Source organism: Nelumbo nucifera, chromosome 5 (genome assembly GCF_055504915.1).
Source record: "Nelumbo nucifera cultivar China Antique chromosome 5, China Antique-T2T, whole genome shotgun sequence".
Taxonomy (NCBI): domain Eukaryota; kingdom Viridiplantae; phylum Streptophyta; class Magnoliopsida; order Proteales; family Nelumbonaceae; genus Nelumbo; species Nelumbo nucifera.
Genome location: NC_142653.1, coordinates 1,960,048 through 1,979,841, shown reverse-complemented (window position 1 = coordinate 1,979,841; position 19,794 = coordinate 1,960,048). Strand labels below are relative to the sequence as shown.

The 19,794-nt window shown below is 37.6% G+C and overlaps 1 protein-coding gene across 6 annotated transcripts in view; it reads right to left on the bottom strand.

Moving 5' to 3' along the window:
- ATGRIP (Golgi-localized GRIP domain-containing protein) overlaps positions 1 to 19,794 on the bottom strand; it is an 84,813-nt gene that overhangs the window by 44,596 nt on the left and 20,423 nt on the right. For all 6 annotated transcript variants that reach the window (XR_016076237.1, XM_088887747.1, XM_010267862.3 and 3 more), the window contains exons 5-9: positions 5,750 to 5,843; positions 4,534 to 4,620; positions 4,293 to 4,373; positions 3,017 to 3,142; positions 30 to 138 (exon numbers count right to left, since the gene is read on the bottom strand). Coding sequence is in view for 5 of the 6 variants with exons in the window: in XM_088887747.1 (XP_088743873.1) it covers positions 30 to 138; positions 3,017 to 3,142; positions 4,293 to 4,373; positions 4,534 to 4,620; positions 5,750 to 5,843 (497 nt within the window). In the remaining variant the exon portion in view is untranslated. The remainder of the gene's footprint in view (positions 1 to 29; positions 139 to 3,016; positions 3,143 to 4,292; positions 4,374 to 4,533; positions 4,621 to 5,749; positions 5,844 to 19,794) is intronic.

The following is a 19,794-nucleotide window of genomic DNA, read 5'->3' as shown; positions in this document are numbered from 1 at the left end:
AATAGTATAGTGTACAATCTTGAAAATACTTTTTAATTTGGCTGCTTCAATTTCAGCACGTATACAGCTATTCTCAGCAACCTCCAGCTTACTTTTCAGTGCTTGGATAGCATCTTCCCGGCTTTCTTTTTCTTTTTCCTGAATAAATTGGGCATATGAACAAGCTATGAAGTCATCCACCCATCCCTTGACAGAGTTAACAGTATATGTCTTATTGATGTATAGTTACAGATCAGATCGAAATGACAGCTTGTCAGTTTCAACTTTCAAGCACAAAAACTACGAGTTTTCATAAAAAACTAAAAAATGTTATTTATCAAGTAGAAGCCTTGCATATTCAGTCAGATACATTCAAATGATAAATATGTAACCCTGGAACACAAATAGTAGAAAGCTTTAGAAAACCAACAATAAGCTTTATTTATAAGCTATGATCCTTTCAGACACTGAACTAAGAACAGGGGGAAAGAAATACAAGAAATGAAAACTGAATGTTCTACATTCATGCTTGCAATAGAACTGCATTCAGAGTAGTTGTACATTGTAAGAAAGCATATCAAATCAGTTGGTACAACATCAACTCAAAAGGTCATCTGATTAATATGTTCATAAAGTATCTTGAATAAAGGAAATCTCAAGACATGAATTGAAGGCTGATTTAATGGTACAACACACTGCATTTAGACAGATAGGGACAGATATTAGACTGCAGGTGCAAAAGGATGCCATATTGGACTTCTCATAAGTAACAATCATGTTAATTACTACTGGCATTTCATTACATTACACAACATATTCATCCAAGTTATTTCTTCCTAACCCAAGCAGATACCCCCAAGAATGGGACAGAAGAAAATGTTGTGCTTTTGGTATGTAACAAATTGCAGAGTAGATAAAATATTTAAGTAAAAGAAAATATGATGATATGCCGCTTGCCCCATTATGTCATACTAAAGAAGAAAAGTATGACATAATCAGAGATTGTGACAGAAAAGAAAGATATCTCCTAAAACATCATTAACAAGGTTCAATATCAACCAAAAATCTGACCTAGACGCAGCCCTGTTGACACCTTCAAATTCAGGATGGACCACCATCCAATCCACTAACCATGATGCAATATCAACAATTGTATGGCTGGAAACATTCATTTTTAGACAAGAATGATACAGATAACTGGAATTCTTTTGCAAAGAGGTTTTCCTTATCTTCTCCAATATCACCCCCTCTCCATTGCATTCAAGAGCAAGCAGCATACTGCTAAAACTCCCCGTCCAGATTACCCATTCAGAAAACACCATTTGGCAAGAAAACTAGCTTAATGAAGATCTACAAGAACACAAGAAGCCTCCAAATTTCTCAATTGACAACTCCCCAATGCAAAAGGCTGTGGTCAGAGCCTCATCAAAGCAACAATCAAGGACCCCTGCTGAACCAGGAGGTTACAATTAGATGCATTTATTTATTTTATGCCACCATTATCAAACAAATGTTCAAACCTGCAATTAATATATGGTTCGTGAGATTAGGGATAAGATTTGAGCATTGAGCCCCTTTCAACCACAGTAGAGAAAAGGGAAACCAAATGCAACAGCTGTACATACATCCCATCTTTTTTTTTATGAATGAAGATAATTTTATAAAACCAGAAAAATAAGGCATTACGGGAAATCCATGGAGAGGCACGAGCTGTTACCTCTCCTAACAAGGTATTACATCAAGTTAAAACATGAATAAAGTTACAGTGCTGCCCAAAATAAATGTTCCCTTGAAACCCCTGGCTTAGCTAACCCATCCGCTAAGGTATTTGCTGATCTTCCACCCAAAGAGAGGTAACAGTCATGCTCCTTGTGAACCAATTAACTTTCCTCAGTAAGTCTTTGTATCGCCATATAGCTGAGCCTGGATCTGTCAGCCATCCCACAACAATTTTGGAGTCTCCTTCAATTACCAAATTCTGAACTCCTAATTGTTCTGCAATCTGAATACCTTGTACAGCCACTAAAATCTCAGCTCTATTAGAGTCTCCTATTCCCGTGGGGCCTGAAAACAAGGCTAGGATGTTGCTATCCTTATCTCTCAGCACCCCTCCTATCCCCAAAGGACCTGGATTTCCTTGACTGCTACCATCAAAATTCAGCTTTACCCAACCTTCAGACGGAGGCACCCACACTGCAGATATCCTGTCCTTCCTCGTATTACTATTAGCCACAGCTATCCAGTTTCTCCAAATATCATCAAAAGAAAAGGTATGAAAGGAATTCACAGTTCTCAACCAATGAATGGCCCTAGTCAAGATACAATCTTCTACAGCCCGAATGCTTCTTTCCTTTTCTTTGAATAACCTTGCATTTCTTTCTTCCCAGATTGTCCACAAGGCAGCTGCTCTAATACATCTCCACATAGTTCTTCCTTTTTTTGTAGGCCACACAAAAAAGGAAGGATCAAAAAGTCGACTTATGTCTGTGGTCAGATTCCACCTGCACACAAACAAAGCAAAAACCCATCCTTCCACCATGGCTTGAAAAACAAATAAGATTTCTTTCAGTAACAAGTGGAGCTCCCAGACCTATTAAGTGAGCTACATACGTCAAGGCCATAGGAAGGCATCATATCCCAACCTTCCGTCCAACCCCTCTCCCAAAAGAATTCCTATCTTCTAAATGTTGCCCCTTTGTGAATCACTTCTCTCAACTAGGTTCCCCTTTCTCTTCAGAAGACAAAACTACCTATGAAAGCCCACAGCCCAGTCCTGTTTTGAATCAGAATAATTGTGCATGTTGCGTCATTATTACCTTTGAGTGATAATAGAATCTATACTTTACAAGCATTTCTACAAACACATATGCACATGCCATGTCAACATCGTTTTGTCTGCCATTACAATCACACATACATCTCATGTCATGAAGTCCAATAAAAAATTTAAGAGAAAGTATCAAATAATGCCTGCCTATAAATTTAAAGCAACAAGATGATGATATGGAGGCACTCAAACCAAAAGCTCCAGTCATACATGCTCATTTTTCAATTGAACAAGCTCTCCTTTTACTGTCTCCACAGAAGCTCGAAGTCTTGCAGCTTCACCAGTTGAAGCTGCATCCATCTCTGCAATTTTAGATTCCTTCTCAGCTACTAGAACCTGACAAAACAGAAACAGATTCACCATAGTTTAGGTCAGTTCACAATTTGGAAATTGGTACAAGAACATGAAGAGTCCACATTTGCTCTGAGACTACAATATGGAAGATAAGAGGGATAGTGACAAAGGTGATTAAGATAGCCCCTATATCCATCATACCATGATGTTCTGTAATTTCAGCAGTATGAAATATGTTTCACGCACAATCAAAACTATGTTATGTTTGTACAATTCAAGCATGATAGCCATCTAATTGAAACATGTATACTACTTAAATTCAACAATAGAAAAATACGAGGCAGTAACCAATATTCTGAAAATTGTAATTGTATTGTAAACAATAGATTCAAACCAAATCTAATCATGAACCATAAGAGTTTCAATTTTTTTTTTTAAATGTATATACTAAAACATGGATATATATATATATAAGAGAGCTATTTTACCCATTTTTAAATCCATATTCATCATATATGTACTTACTACAACAAAGCTTATCACTTTTACACTAGAAGCATAAGCTGATATAACCTAAAAGTCAATCAACACACAATTAATGGGTCCTTAACCTAGAAATGATTAAAGGCCCTTGAAGAAAATTAGAAAGAAAAAAAAAAAAAAGTGGAGAACTAGGTCCCAGTTGGATAAATTTGAATGACATGAATATATATGATGGGAATCTTCATTTAGCCCCACCTCACAATTTTTTACTTCACCATACAGTTGGGAACAGTGATAAGTGGGGGGAATTGATGCCAATATGTCATAAGTGGAGGCGTTGGAAGTTTTGAATTGTTGTGTGTGTACAGTGAAGTAAATCATACTATTCAAGAAATCATAAGATTTTTTATGAGTAATAAGAAGCATTTTATTAAAATCAAGTAAAAACTATCAAAGGATACAGCATGAAATTCCAAGAGGTGTGAGATGCAGCCTCAAAAACAAAACAATATTCAAGAAAACACAAGATTCACATAATAATCATAAGATTTTTCCAGAAAAAAAAAAGATTCAAACCAGCTTAGGATTCACAATTTGAATCATAAAGAACAAAATTTTGACAACTATGGCTGGAAGCCCCCAATGTAAGATGTAGCAACCAATCGAGTAGAAACAAAACAAGACGTGGACCTATATCAATGAGTCTAACCTGTAGTGAAGATATTGTTTCAGCTGCTTTGTTTCTATCAGATATTGCATCAGCAAGTTGGGCTTCCAAGCTTTCTACTAACTGGAGAAAATAAAGATACGAGAAAAAAGATTATGGAGAAGAATCAGAGTCATAACTTGCCCAATGCAGCCATAAAAATAAAATGAGGGGAGAAGAGAATGACCAAATTCCAAAACTTTATAAGTAACATATGAGATGCATTTAAAACTCCATATTTTACCTTCTGGTGTTTAGCAGAAAGCTCAGCAATTGAATTTTGTCTTTTCTCATCTGCAGCTTGCAATAAGCCCCTCATATCTTCTAACATCTGTGCAAATATGAGTAATTTAATATGGTTTAGATGATCAATAGGTGTTACAATTTTCATTTTGACAATATTTCTTATCCATTTGGCCACAATATTAAGTCCAGTTGGTATTTAAATTTTAATCCACAAAAAAGCTAGTTGGATCTCACAATTAATCTACCCTTAGACACCAAAGATACACCAAGACCTTTATCCATTAAGTTCCTTTCCCTAACTATCCTTTTCACTATCCTACATCAATCTATTTTCTATCAATCCCCTTCAATCAAACTGCAGGGACTATGAAAAAAGACTTTTACTCCTGTACTAGACCATTGGATTTGTGTCTACAGATAATTGCTTCTGCAACTGTATCACCCAATTGCATATGCTTTGGAAATAGAGTTGTGCCTCAACCATACTCCTAAATGGCCAAATGATCAAAAGAATCATAAATTCCATGGGCATGGCAAGACGGAAATAAACAAAAGCAGATAACAGTTAGGTACAGCAGCAGAACACAATCATACAAAGTTAGAGGGAAATAAGAATGAATGAGACTAACATAATCTTTTTAATCAGTAACAAACTAACATGATTTATTAGAAATATCTAAAAATCTCTTTTTTTATAAAGAGATTAAGATTTCATTAACATATAAATTGAATAGAAAATATAAAACCTAGAACCATGGGTAAAGACTAAAGTGAAATGGTTCTTCAGGCAATTTAAATACAAAGACATTGAAAACAAGAAAAACAAAAGAACATCTAAACCATATAGAGGCATGTAAATTGCTGTTCTAAAATGTCAGTCATCATCTACAAAATTTCAGTTACTATGTAATACCCAAAAAAATCTACAAAATCTCAGTTTGTAATTTTTTTCAATGATATTATCCTTGCAATTGGAAATACTGAAAAAAGTGAAAATGCAGACATTCACAAACATCAACAAGGATATTGCAGGATATTTGTATGTACAGTACTTATGCATTGGTACACTTGCACTAAGAACAGTAAACCCTTCAAGAGTATGTTTTTAAGTTTCCAGTAAATAATACCAAGCCACAAGCATGTGATTTCAACAACATACTGGATATAAAGAGAGAATTCATATCCTCATGACATAGATCTGGGAGTATCCAAACCTGTTCTTTCTCTAAAAGGGACTGCTGCAAACCTTCAAGAGCATTCTCTTTGGCTTCCAATGAACGGCGCATTTCTTCAATGCTCTCACGAAGCCTAGAGGTTAATGAAACTGTTAGAAGAGGGAGACAAAAGATAATCCACAACTACACAACTTGGCATATGAGATCAATAGAGTTTTTTTCTTTTTTCTTTTTGATAGTCATATGAGATCAATGGAGATAGGAAAAGGTTTATGCATTGTCCATTAGAGAGTGGGAAGATATTGAACAAGAGAAGGCCTTCAAAGCAAATGTTCTAATTTTCTTCACAAAACCAGTGCTTTAAAAGGCACGCCTGCACATAGGCGAGGTGCATACCCAAAAATGTGCCTCACCTAGGTCCTAGGCCTCAGCCCAAGTGTGCACCTTTTGAAAATTTGACGCTTTTTTTTTTGTTCATTCATTCATCCTAATAAAATTTCTTAAAAAGCAATTAAAATTATAAAATCATTATTTTTGTGTGAGAACTAAGAGATAAGCAAGAGAGAGGGAGGCTAAGAAAGGAATTAGAGGATATCCTTTTCAAAGAAGAAATCACCTGGAGGCAGAAATCTAGGCAAACATGGTTAAAGGGATAGAAACACAAAATTCTTCCATGCCTTAGCCAATGGCAGGAGGAGGAAATTTTTCATATCCAAAATGGAAGTTGAAGGGGAGACTATTGATCAACAAATTGAAATTGCTAGTTGCCCTTGTTAACCATTTCAAGTCAATATTTAGAAAACCTCTCTGGAAGACTTTGTGTGGAAGGGTTGGAGTAGCCAAGAGTTGAGGATGATCAAAAAAGGTGGTTAGAAAGAAGGTTTGACTTGGAGGAAATAAAAGAAGCAGTTTTTTCAATGGATAGATCTAAAGCACCAAGTCCAGATGGCTTTACTATGGCTTTCTACCAAGACTGTCGAGACATTTTGAAAGAGGATATCCAAAAGGTGTTTGATGAATTTTTTAACAGAGGAGTAATTAACCCAGGATTAAATTCTACCTTCATCGTTTTGATTCCAAAGAAAGTAGGAGCAATACAACCTAAGGGTTTTAGGCCCATTAGTCTTGTTCACAACCTTTATAAAATTATTGCCAAGGTGCTATCAAGAAGAATTAGATCAGTACTTCCTTCTATAATATCCTTAAATCAAGGGGTCTTTGTAAGGATAGGCAGATCTTGGACCAAATCCTTATTGCCAATGAGAGTGTGGAGGAGCTAAAGAGATCTGGAAAGAAAGGCTTGATTTGCAAGCTCGATTTAGAGAAAGCTTATGATCTGGTGGACTGGGATTTCTTAGTAGAAGTGATGAGGAATTTTGGCTTTGGAGATAGGTGGTGTAAGTGGATTACGGGATGCATTAGTACTTGTTATTACTCACTCTTGGTTAATGACATAGTGGTTGACCACTTTCCAGCCATTAGAGGTATTAGAAAGGGGCACCCTCTCTCTCTATTCTTATTCACATTAGTAGCAGAAGTGCTAGGAATTCTTTTCCAAAGAGCAGATTTAAGGGGTTTGGTGAGAGGTTGGAGAGTGGGAAGAGAAAGAGTGCCTATTACTCATCTGCAATTTGCCGATGATACTGTCCTATTTTGTGAGGGAGGTGATCTAAATTGGGTGAGGAATATGAAGGAGGTGATACAAGTCTTTGAGAAAATGACAAATCTGAAAGTTAACTTCAATAAGACTTGTGTGGCAAGTATCAACATGGAAGATGAAGAAGTAATTGAATGTGCAACAATATTGGGTTGTGAGGTATGTCAGTGGCCTATGAATTATTTGGGTTTACCTCTAGGGGGCAACCCTAGAAGCGTGAATTTTTGGAACTCCTTGGTGGATAGATTATCAAAAAGGCTTGCCTCCTAGAAAAGGAATTATCTCTCGATGGGTGGAAGAATTACATTGATCAAATCAACTTTAGCAAATCTGCCAGTTTACTTTCTTTCGGTCTTTAGGATGCCTATAGGGATTTGTAGAAGGTTGGAGAAGATAATGAGGGATTTCTTATGGGAACCAGGAGAGGAAAAGAGGGATCATAGGGTGAGATGGGAAATGGTGATTAGAAATAAGGAGCTAGGGGGTCTAGAAATAGGAACATTCAAAAGAGGAATACAGCCTTGTTGGGTAAGTGGTTATGGAGATTTCAGATGGATCAAGACAAGCTGTGGGCAAAAGTGATTAAAAGCATACACGGGCTGACGGTAAATGGCTGGGACATAGGAATTTCAGCTAGAGCATCAGCAATAGCACCTTGGAAAGCCATCCATGCCATTCTTCCTTGTTTTCTACCCTTTGTCAGGTATAATTTGTGTTCTGGAAATATGGTAAGGTTCTGGGAACATGTGTGGGTGGGGGAGACACCACTTAAGGATCAATTCCCTTCCCTGTTCTCCTTTTCTAGGTACAAAAACTTAACCGCCTCATCTTTAGTTTCTTCTGTTGGTTTAGGACCTCAACTTAATTAGGATTTGGGTTTCACACGAGGTCTTAGAGATTCTAAGATGGAGTCGGTGTGGTCCCTAGTTCAGGTACTTCAAAAGGTCTTCTTAGAACCGTCAAGGGGGGATTTCCGAATTTGGACCCTTTCCTCTTCTGGCTCTTTCAGTTGTGCCTCCTTTTTCAATGCCCTGGCCCAATCTTCTCTTACTCTTGCCATTCCCTTCCCTTCTAAAGAAGTGTGGGGAAGACAGGTCCCATCTAGGGTCGGAGCACTCTGTTGGGAAATAGCTTTGGAAAGAATTAATACTTGTGATCATCTTCAAAAAAAGAAGCCTTTTCGATGCTTGTCCCCGCACTGGTGTACCCTTTGTAAAGTCGATGGTGAGTCTTGCTCTCACTTACTTATATCCTGTCCTTTTATTTCATCTATTTGGGAGTGGTTTCTCTCTTTATTTGGTTGCATGTGGACTCCCCCATCAAGCATTTGAAGTCTCTTCACCTATTCAATTGGTAGTTGGATCAAAAAGAGGGGAAAAATCTTGTGGAGGTGCACCAGGGCAGCAGTTTGTTGGACGATTTGGGAGGAAAGGAACCAAAGGAAATTTTCTAAAAAAGAAAGAAGCAGGGACACAATTATAGAAGTGATTTCTTTGAGGGTAGCACAATGGGTAAAAACAATCAACCTATTTGAGGATACTCTAATAGAGACCATTGTGAACAATTGGCAGGAAATAGCAGTCTCGGCTCCTAACAAAATCAATGCCCAGCCGCTGTGGCTCCCCCCGATGGAAGGTTTTATCAAACTCAACTTTGATGGGAGCAGTGAAGGAAATCCAGGGCCATCAGGGATTGGTGGTGTTTTTAGAACAGAGGCAGGTTCAGTTAAGGCTGCAACTTGGGCCAGATTGGCCCGATACCAACCCTAACCCAACCTGAAAAAGTTGGGTTGGGTTGGGTTGGGTCGGGTTGATGCTTGGGTTAGGGTTAGGGTTGAAATTTATGAACCCAACTTTATTTCGGGTTGGGTTAGGGTTGACCCCTCGGGCAACCCAACTCTATAGTACATATCATATATAAATATATGTTATATATATGATATCATACATTGATTTATTTATATGCATGATAGTTGTATAGCCCCTACTACATACTATCATTTATTTCTTTTAAGATAATCACTTCACTTAATCCTAATTGGAAATACCAAAACCTTAATAACATTTTTTTATGTTTTTGAATATTTTATTCTTTATCTCCTCTTTGTTGTTTGCCACCCATAGCTTACTGCCCATAAAGATCTATTGTAAGCTATAACTCATAATAAACTATAATAATTTAAAACACTTTTTTTTTAATTTTGTACTTAAAGAACCAATAAAAACATCGACAAACAAATACTAATAAAACATAGGATTAATATATGTAGTGAAAGTTGAGTTAAGATCTGAGATTAAGAAGTTCTACGAGATTTTAAGGGATGGGAAGAAGGTTGGGTTGGGTTAGGGTTGAAGGAATTTAGTTAGGGTTAGGGTTGGGTATTAGGGTTAGGGTTGGGTTGAAGGTTGGGTTGGGGGTTTAGAACTTAGGGTTGGGCTAGGGTTGGCCTCAACCCGACCTAACCCGGCCCAACTTACAGCCCTAGGTTCAGTTATAGCCTTTCTTCAGGACCAATTGGAGTTGGAGATTCATTGAGAGCAGAAATTCTGGCCCTCTTGGAGGGGGTAAAAAGGGCTAAGGAGTTGAATATAAATAGGTTGATTATCAAAGGAGATTCACAAGTGGTAACTGGCTGGATAGAGAAAGCAAATGATGGGTTATGGGCATACATTAATGAACGAAGGCATTTCAAGTGGTTAACCCAAGGAATGGATGTGCGTGTCTGGTGGGTTAAAAGATGTGCTAATTCATTTGCAGATGCTTTGGCCAAACAAGGGGTGGGGAGAAGTCAATTGTTTTGGGCTACACTGTAAATTTCCTTCTGGGGGTGTGGTAAGAGGGTTTACCTCCCCCCACCATTGTATTTTAAACTTTTTTCCCAATTAATGAAAGTTTTGTGTTATTGATCAAAAAAAAAAGAACTAAGAATTTAAGACCCTGACATGGACTTGTTTGGGCTTACCTCGAGGGATGTGGCACAAAGGCGGTTCGGAAAATCAGGAATGTAATATGTTTTACATCACATTAGCTACTTGAAGTAATGCAATTGAGGAAAAAAACAGATTGTGGATTTTACATGTTTGAAAATGTTTTATATGTTTGATTTTATTTTTAAATTCTCATTTGAATACGCTTTACATGTTATGTTTATGTATTTTAATTTTAGATAATAGGTTTTTTACTTTTTTAAAACACTTATTTTAAAATTTAAGTTTATATTTTTTATTAATATTATGGTTAATATTTTTTTTATTTCGTTTTTGCGTTTTTGGCATTTTTTTAGCTTTTTTTTTATTTTTGTGCTTCAAAAAGGCACGTGCCTCGCCTTGCTCCTTAGGTGCAAATTGACCCGACCCCTATGCCTTGCGGTTTTAAAACACTACACAAAACACAAATCTAAGGTGATAAACACCAGTTGGTCCTCCTTTGGAGAACCTCACAAGTATTGATTTTCAAGTGAAATAAATTCCAACAAAAAAGACCTTAATTTGAGTGGAGCCTAGCCCCCTTCCACACTGCTTTCGCCAGAAACACCATTGAGGATTGCAAATATGAAGGATTTGAAAAAAAACAAAAAAACGCACTCATCCAAGTAACAAGTTATCGTCATAAGTCCTCCCCAAAAGGCACATTATACCTTTTAAAGGGTAGGAAAGCTATTAAAAGAGCAAAGATGGCCTTCCAGAGGGAGGTCAAATAGGCACTAGCAATAAACCCAACATCTCACCCATTAGCCATTGTTCCATAAATACTTTTTTACAGAATGCAACAACTTATCCAACTCAAAAGGAAAACTCCAGATTCATTTCCTCATCAATGAAGAATTCCCAATTACTAGTCTAGGGGCCATTGCTTGGTGTTATGGAAAAAGTTTGAGAACACGTTCGAGTCTGAGGGTGGATTAGGTCTGTATCCAGCCAACTCCTTCCAAGACCCATTGGATAATGACCTTTATTCCTAATAATCAATCTGCCAATACCCAATCCACCCTCCTTTATTTTACAAACTACATTTCAGCTGATCAAATGGCCTTTCTTAGATTCCCTACTCCCATAGGAAGTCTCTCATGAATCTTGCTACCCATTTTGCAACCAATGTTGGAGCCCTGAATGTTGAGAGGTAATAGATAGCTAGGTTCGCAAAGGTTAGCTCTTCCTCCTGACTATTGTTAGTGCCCTGAATATAAAAGTGAATCTTCCTACCAAAGAGCTCAAAGAGAAGACAAATCTAGAGTTGCCTCCAAATTTTAGTTCTAAATAGCTCAATGGCCACTTTGACATTGCATATCCCAAGACTTCAACATACCTTCCTGTCATCTTCCCATTGAGATCGATACCTGCTAGACAACTCTTTCTAAGATTTAAATGCTCTCAAAGAACTTTAATAATAGATGGGGATTCCTGACTCCCTCCTCCCCTTTTTCCTCACGAAAAAAAATGTCATTCATGAATTGCAAATGAGTTACAACCACCTACTCCCGAATGTATTCCAAGTCAATCTGCTCTTGAAATGAGGTAATAAAAAACATTTGAAATCAAAGTAGACAGAAACAGGTGGCAATGGATCTCCTTGACTAAGTACTCCTTTTATAAGAAAGAAATTTTTTGTTGAGCTATTGGCTAGTAGGCACTGGTAGATATTCTTGTGTTATTATTAAAACACATTTTTTATCAATAAGAAAGGTGTCATTAACTTTTAAAAGCAAACCAAGGTCCAAACCAGAATACAATCCAGGTCAAACAACCTGGACCCCCATGGAATTACAATATAGCCCAAAACATATGATCCCTTGACACCCCTTGCTTGGCAAAGCAATCTGCCAAGCTATTTGCAGACCAATTTACCCAAAAAAAAACTAGCATCAATCTCTCTAGCTATGCACTTTATCTCCCTTAAGACTTGTCTATATATCCATACTCCTTGATTACCACACTGTAATCAAGATATTACTAACTTCGAATCCCCTTCAATCTCCACTCTCTTTTTTTTTATCAATAACTGTGAATTGAATTGAATTAAAAATATTAGAAATTACAAGCAAAGGGGTTAAACCATCTTAGCTCCCGAGTGCAACCATTGAACACCAAAAAACAATTACAAAACAGCCCAAAAAATAGAGTTTCTGTTCACCCCTTGCCTAGCTAGACCATCTGCCAGTGAGTTTGCGCTTCTCTTTACCCATTTGTACTGAATTTCAATGTCCTTAGTCAGCCACTTAAATTTTCTCTTTTCGTTGCTGTAATTCCATATCCTAGAGTTATCCTCTTTTAACCAGTTCACCACAACTTCAGAGTTTCCTTCTATGATCAGCTTGTTAAAATGCATATCCTTTACTCTTTGTACCCCTTCAAGAGCTGCAAGTATCTCAGCCCTCAAGGAATCTCCCACCCCTATTGGTCCAGAAAACATAGCTAACAGATTCCATTGTTCATCTCATATTGCTCCCCCTATTCCAGATGGCCCTGGATTACCCATACCGCTGCCATCAAAATTCAGTTTAATAAAGCCATGAGGTGGAGGAATACAACAAGAGTTTGATGCCTTCTTAGCTGAAGTTAATTCTGCAATCTCCTTCCAGTTTCTTGGCCCTTTTTGTTGGCCAATTTGGCATGTAAATGAATAAGCTTTGCACATTCGGGGGGGTCCACCTGCGCCCAAACAAAGAAGTACACCATTCCCAAATGACTTTAGTAAACCGACAGGAAATGAATAAATGGTATCCAAACTCTTCATCAGCTTTGTTGCGAAGTATAGAGGGAGAAAAGAAGAAGATTTTCTTTATTGATAATGTGATGATGAAAACATATTGAGCATACAGGTTAAATAAGAAGAGATAGGAGAGACAAACTCCTAGAATCTCTCTCAATCAGGGATTGACTAAATCTTTCCCTTAATCCTAGGATATGACTTTCCTAAATTTATTCAAATCTAATCCTTCCTAAATTTATTCAAATCTGTAATCAATCAAATCAAATCTTTCATTCAAATCTGTAATCAATCAAATCTTTCTAAATTTGCCGCAAATCCTATCTTTCTTAATTTGCCGACACTCCCCCTCAAGTTGGTGCAAAGATATCTATCATGCCCAACTTGCTAACTTGAAGTTCAAATGGCTGTCTCAACAAGCCCTTAGTCAAAACATTTGCAACTTGCTGCGTGGTTGGTACAAATGGAGTGCAAATTATTCCTTCTTCAAGCTTCTCCTTTATAAAGTGTTTGTCAATCTCAACATGTTTGATCTTGTCATGTAGAACCGGATTATGAGCAATGTTGATAGCTGCCTTGTTATCACAATACAGTTTCATAGGAAAACTCACTGGTCTCTTAAGATCTGCTAGCACCCTCTTTAGCCAAAGAACCTCATACACTCCTTGAGCCATTAATCTGAATTCAGCCTCAGCACTACTTCTAGCAACTACACTTTGCTTCTTGCTTCTCCAAGTAACTAAATTGCCCCAAAGAAATGTGCAGTACCCCAAAGTTGACCTATCAGTGATCGAGCCTGCCCAATCCGCATTTGTATACACTTCAACCCCTCTCTTCTCATTTTTCTTGAAGAAGAGTCCTTTTCCTGGTGTGCCTTTTAGATACTTAAGAATTCGATACACAGCTTCAAGATGTTCTTCGTACAGGGAGTGCATAAATTGACTCACCATGCTCACAGCGAAGGCAATGTCAGGACGTGTGTGTGTGACAAGTAAATCAATCTTCCTACCAGCCTTTGGTATCTACCCGTATCTACTGGAACCCCATCTTTAACTTCTCCGAGCTTAGCTTTAACTTCTATCGGAGTGTCTGAAGGTTTGCATCCACTCATTCCAGTTTCTTTCAAGAGGTCTAGAATATATTTTCGTTGCGAAACCACAATGCCCTTCTTTGATCTTGCCACTTCCATTCCAAGAAAGTACCTTAGCTGGCCTAAGTCTTTAATCTCGAATTCCTTGGCTAAGCTCTGCTTCAGTCTGTTCATCTCTTCAATATCATCTCCAATCAAGATTATGTCATCAACATAGACAATCAGAACCGAAATCTTGTCTTTGGTGGATCTTTTTGTGAAAAGAGTATGATCAGATTGTCCTTGACTTTTAACGAACCTTGTGAATCTTTCAAACCAGGCTCTAGGAGACTGTTTAAGTCCATATAGAGACTTTTTTAGCTTGCATACCTTAGTTCCAAACTTCTCAGTGAAACCAAGTGGAGGCTCCATATATACTTCTTCTTCCAAGTCTCCATTCAAAAAGGCATTCTTCACATCCAGCTGATTTAGTGGCCAGTCAAGATTAGATGCAACAGATAAGAGTACTCGAACTGTATTTAGTTTCGCCACTGGAGAAAAGGTCTCAGAGTAGTCCACTCCATATGTCTGAGTAAAGCCTTTAGCTACTAGGCGAGCCTTGTATCTCTCCAAGGATCCATCTGAGTTGTACTTTAGAGTGAACACCCATTTACAACCAACAACTGTCTTTTCATCCGACAGATCCACTTTCTCCCAAGTAGCATTCTTTTCCAAAGCTCTCATCTCCTCGAAAACAGCTTCTTTCCACTCAGGAACATTTAGAGCCTCCTGGATACTGTTAGGAATGGATACACTAGACACTTGTGAAATAAAGGCACAATATGAAGGTGAAATATTTTTGTAAGATACAAAATTTGACAGAGGATGTTTTGTACAAGACCTAACACCTTTCCTAAGAGCAATGGGAAAATCAAGCTAACTGGAAGAATTAGTATTACCTGGAGGAATATTTTCAGGGAATTTTGGAGAATTATCATGAATTTCATGATCCACCCTCAGATCAGATTCTTGTTGATGCTGTGGAATAGTGCCTCTCCTTTTCTGTGCTAGATATTCCCTTGAATATACAAGGCCTTTATATTGTTTTGCACGCATCTCTGTTGTTTCAGCTTTTTCATTTTGAGATGGCATCACCAAAGGTTGTTCATTTTCAATATTTAATTCATTTGTTTCCACTAATTTTGTATTTTCTACCTCACTTTCTTTCAGTGACTGGTTGTGAGGAACATCATTATGGACAAATTCAAACATTAAATCAGAACCCTCTAAAAAACCATCTTCACTAGTGTTGCTCTCCCCCTGAAGATGGGAGTTGCTGTAGTACGAGGTTCCTTCAAAGAATGTGACATCCATAGTCATAAACATCATTTTCAAAACTGGATCAAAGCATTTGTAACCTCTCTGATTAGTGGGATAGCCTACAAAAATACATTTATGTGCTTTTGGATCAAGTTTTGAACGTTTAGGATCATGGATATGAACAAAGGCCACACTTCCAAAAATTTTTAAGGGAATGTTTGTCACTAGCCGAGAGTTTGGAAAACAGTCAATGAAAACATGTATGGGTGTTTTAAAATCCAAAATTCGTGTAGGCAGTCTGTTAATCAAATAATTGGCTGTTAAAACGGTTTCTCCCCAAAGATACTTAGGAACCTTAGTTTGAAAACTTAGGGCTCTAACAACTTCAAGGAGATGTTTGTTTTTCCTTTCAGCCACCCCATTTTGTTGAGATGTATTATTACACGAACTTTGGTGTACAATTCCTTTCTCAGCAAAAAAATTCCCTAACACATTGTTAAAAAATTATTTTCCATTATCACTTCGAAAAATTTTAATCTGAATCTGAAATTGTGTTTGAACCACGTTATAGAAATTTTTGAACACAGTTTCAGCATCAGATTTCTCTTTTAAAAGGAAAACCCAAGTGACCCTAGTATGATCATCAATAAAAGTAATGAATCAACGTTTTCCAGAAAGAGTTGTTACTCTAGAAGGCCCCCAAACATCACTGTGAATCATGGTAAATGGTTTTGATTTTTTATATGGTTGAGACTGAAAAACAGCACGATAATGTTTTGCTAATTCACAAGATTCACACTTGAAAACTGAATGATTTTTATTCATGAATAACTTGGGAAATAGATGCTTTAAATATTGAAAGCTAGGATGTCCTAATCGATAATGCCATAACAAAACTTCACTGTCACTAGAAACAGAGATAGAACTGAAACAAGTCTGTCGGTCTTGCCTTCCAAAGGTTGATTATTTATTAAAGAGGTAGAGGCCACCATCCTGTTTAGCACCCCCAATCATCTTCCCCGAGGTTAAATCCTGAAATTCACAGCAAGAAGACCAAAAATTAACTCGACAATTATGATCAAGGGTTAGTTTGCTGACTGATAAGAGATTGTATGATAGGTTAGGAACATGCAGAACATCTTTGAGGTTTAGAGAAGGAGAAATAGATACAGTTCCTTTCCCAGCAACAGTAGTAAAGGAACCATCTGCAATCTTAACCTTTTGATTCCCTGCACAGGGTGTATATGAAGAAAAGAATTGCGAAGTGCCGGTCATATGATCAGTGGCACCTGAATCTAGTATCCAAGAGCCATTAGATTTGGTACAAGCAATGGCTGGAGTGAAAAAATTACCTAACTGAGCTAGAGAACAGGATGGGTTATAATTTCTTAACGATTGAGATTGAAACATTTTATATAAGTGCTCTATTTGTTCCTTTGTGAAAGGAAGAGACTCTGAGGATGATTGCTGCCCTGGATCCGAGTTGCTTACTTGAAGTGTGCGGACATCTCCCCTTGACTTGTTGTCACTGCCTGATTTTTTCTTCCAACCCGTCGGTTTCCCGTGCAGCTTCCAGCAGGTTTCCCGAGTATGCCATGGCTTTCTACAATGATCACACCAAAGCCTCTGCTTTCCTCCTCGTTTAACTCCGTCTAAGTCTGCACCTCGGGCCACAAGAGCGGACCCTTCATTCTCTGTTTTTGTTTCACTAACATTCTTCAACATCACTTGTCGCCGTGCTTCTTCTCTATGCACTTCTGAAAAAACTTCTCTTATAGTAAGCAAGGGCTTTCGTCCTAAGATACGTCCCCGAACCTCATCGAGTTCTTTGTTCAAACCAGACAAGAAGACAAAAACCCGGCCTCTTTCTATCTTCTTTTTGTACCGAGCACTGTCACTGAGACTTTCCCATTCTTCTTCTTCAAATAAATCCAACTCTTGCCAAACAGCCATCATCTCATTGTAATAAGTTGTTACTTCACGTTCACCTTGTTGCATCTTCCACATTTGGGTATTCAGTTCGAATAGTTGTGAATGATTGTCCAAATTTGAATAGGTTTCCCTAACAGCTTCCCACACATCGCGAGCCGCCGGCAGAAACATGAATGGTTTTCCAACCACCGGATCCATAGAGTTGATCAACCAGGCGGTAACCATCGAATTTTCAGAATGCCACTGCCTGTACTTTGGATCATCAATGGCTGGTGGTTTCACTTCGCCATTCAAATAGTCGAATTTCCCTTTGCTGTCGATCACCAACCGCACAGACTGAGACCACTCAAGATAATTTTTTCCATTCAATTTGTGAATGGTAATTTGAAGGGAATTCTCAGAAAGAGAAATAACCGCTGACTGAATACCTCCCTCCGAAGACGTCACACCACTGGTAGCATCCGAAGATGCTGAACCTGAGCCAACCATGGCGGCCTTGAAATTCATGATCGAACCCTATGGCTCTGATACCATGTTGCGAAATATAGAGGGAGAAAAGAAGAAGATTTTCTTTATTGATAATGTGATGATGAAAACATATTGAGCATACAACTTAAATAAGAAGAGATAGGAGAGACAAACTCCTAGAATCTCTCTCAATTAGGGATTGACTAAATCTTTCCCTTAATCCTAGGATATGACTTTCCTAAATTTATTCAAATCTAATCCTTCCTAAATTTATTCAAATCTGTAATCAATCAAATCAAATCTTTCATTCAAATCTGTAATCAATCAAATCTTTCTAAATTTGCCGCAAATCCTATCTTTCTTAATTTGCCGACAAGCTTTACAGAGAGCACACCAGTGAAGACACAAACAACTATTGGGTCTTTTTCTTTGAAGTAAATCGCCTATATTAACTCTTTCCTGAAAGGCTTCCCAACAGAAACTCCCAATCTTTGGAGGTATAGGAAGACACCACACCTCTTTACCTTCAATCTCCACTCTCTGCTGTTTAGCTGTTTTATGAGCCTCAAACCAAACAACAGAGCCATAATTTCTGCATTTAGGGAGTCCCCAATCCCTAAAGGACCCAAGAAGAAAGCCAAAATTGATCCATTTCAATCCCTCATTGCCCCTCCGATACCAAAAGGACCTAGTTTTTTTTTTCTTTGATAGATAACAGAAAATATTTCATTAATAGAAATCACCTAACTGCTCAACAGAGAACAGCAGGCCTGCAAAGTACAAAGTAGGAGGAAACAAAGAACTACAAAAACAGCCACAAACAGAAACTTTACAAATTACAGTCCAGGCCCGGGCAACCCCAATCTAACACCTCTTCTCCCAGCCCAGGCCCATGATGAACCCTAACTCAAAGAAAATAAAAAACTCTAGATTCAACATCATTACCCATTGACACCATGCCAATAAAATGGCCATAATTTTCATGATGTACATTGGGTTCACAATATCATGGTAACTCAAAACCTTTCCAGAGATGCAAAAAAAAAATCAACTGACATGTTTTGGCCACTAAAAAATAGTCGTAATGAAAAAGCAACACGATTCTAACTTAAAATCTAAGAAAACTTTGTAGACCCAAAATGGCACATCATTAACTCAAACTAAATCTTCTAGATACCATAAAACAACTTACTAAAAGGGCAACAGGTACTGAAATTTTCAAACTCCAAAATCTTTGCAAATCTAGAAAATACAATAAGTTACAGAAATTCCTTTCCGGATTCAAAGGGCTAAGAAATTAAATAACCATTAAACTACTATTTATTTCAATTAAAGTAAACATTCTCTTAGGACCTCATCTAGAGTGCTTAAGTATGTGACAAAATGACAATATGAAGTAAAATAGACTAAGTGCTTATTTGAATAAGCACTTAGTTTGGGCCAGGACCACACCGTTAAGCACTTATTGACATTTGGGAAATAAGCCCGAAATAAATGCTTATTGAAGAAGCCAAAAATTCCAGCTTTTTTTAAGTGATTATACAATAAGCACTTATTAAAAATTTTGATTCCAAAATTGTCCCCAATTAGATTTCAAAATACCACTTATGCCCTTCAATTGTCCAAAAACATAGGGTTTGGCTCTTCGACTCTTTCTTCTCCCTCGTCTTCTCCAACCAGTGGCGGAGCTGCAACTTGACCCTTTCTTCTCCAATTGTCCTCTCTTTTTTTCTTCTGCATTTTTACATCCTTAAACAATCAATAGTAGAGTTTTTTTATTTTCATTTTTTTCATGTTTCATTTTATTCTTCTCCATCGTCCTCTCACTATACCAGTGGCAGAATTGCAGCTTGCACTGATCAACCAGTGTAAGGTATGGTCCCTTTTTGTTTTTTGTCCGTTTTCTCATAGTTCGGGGGGTTTGGAGTTTAC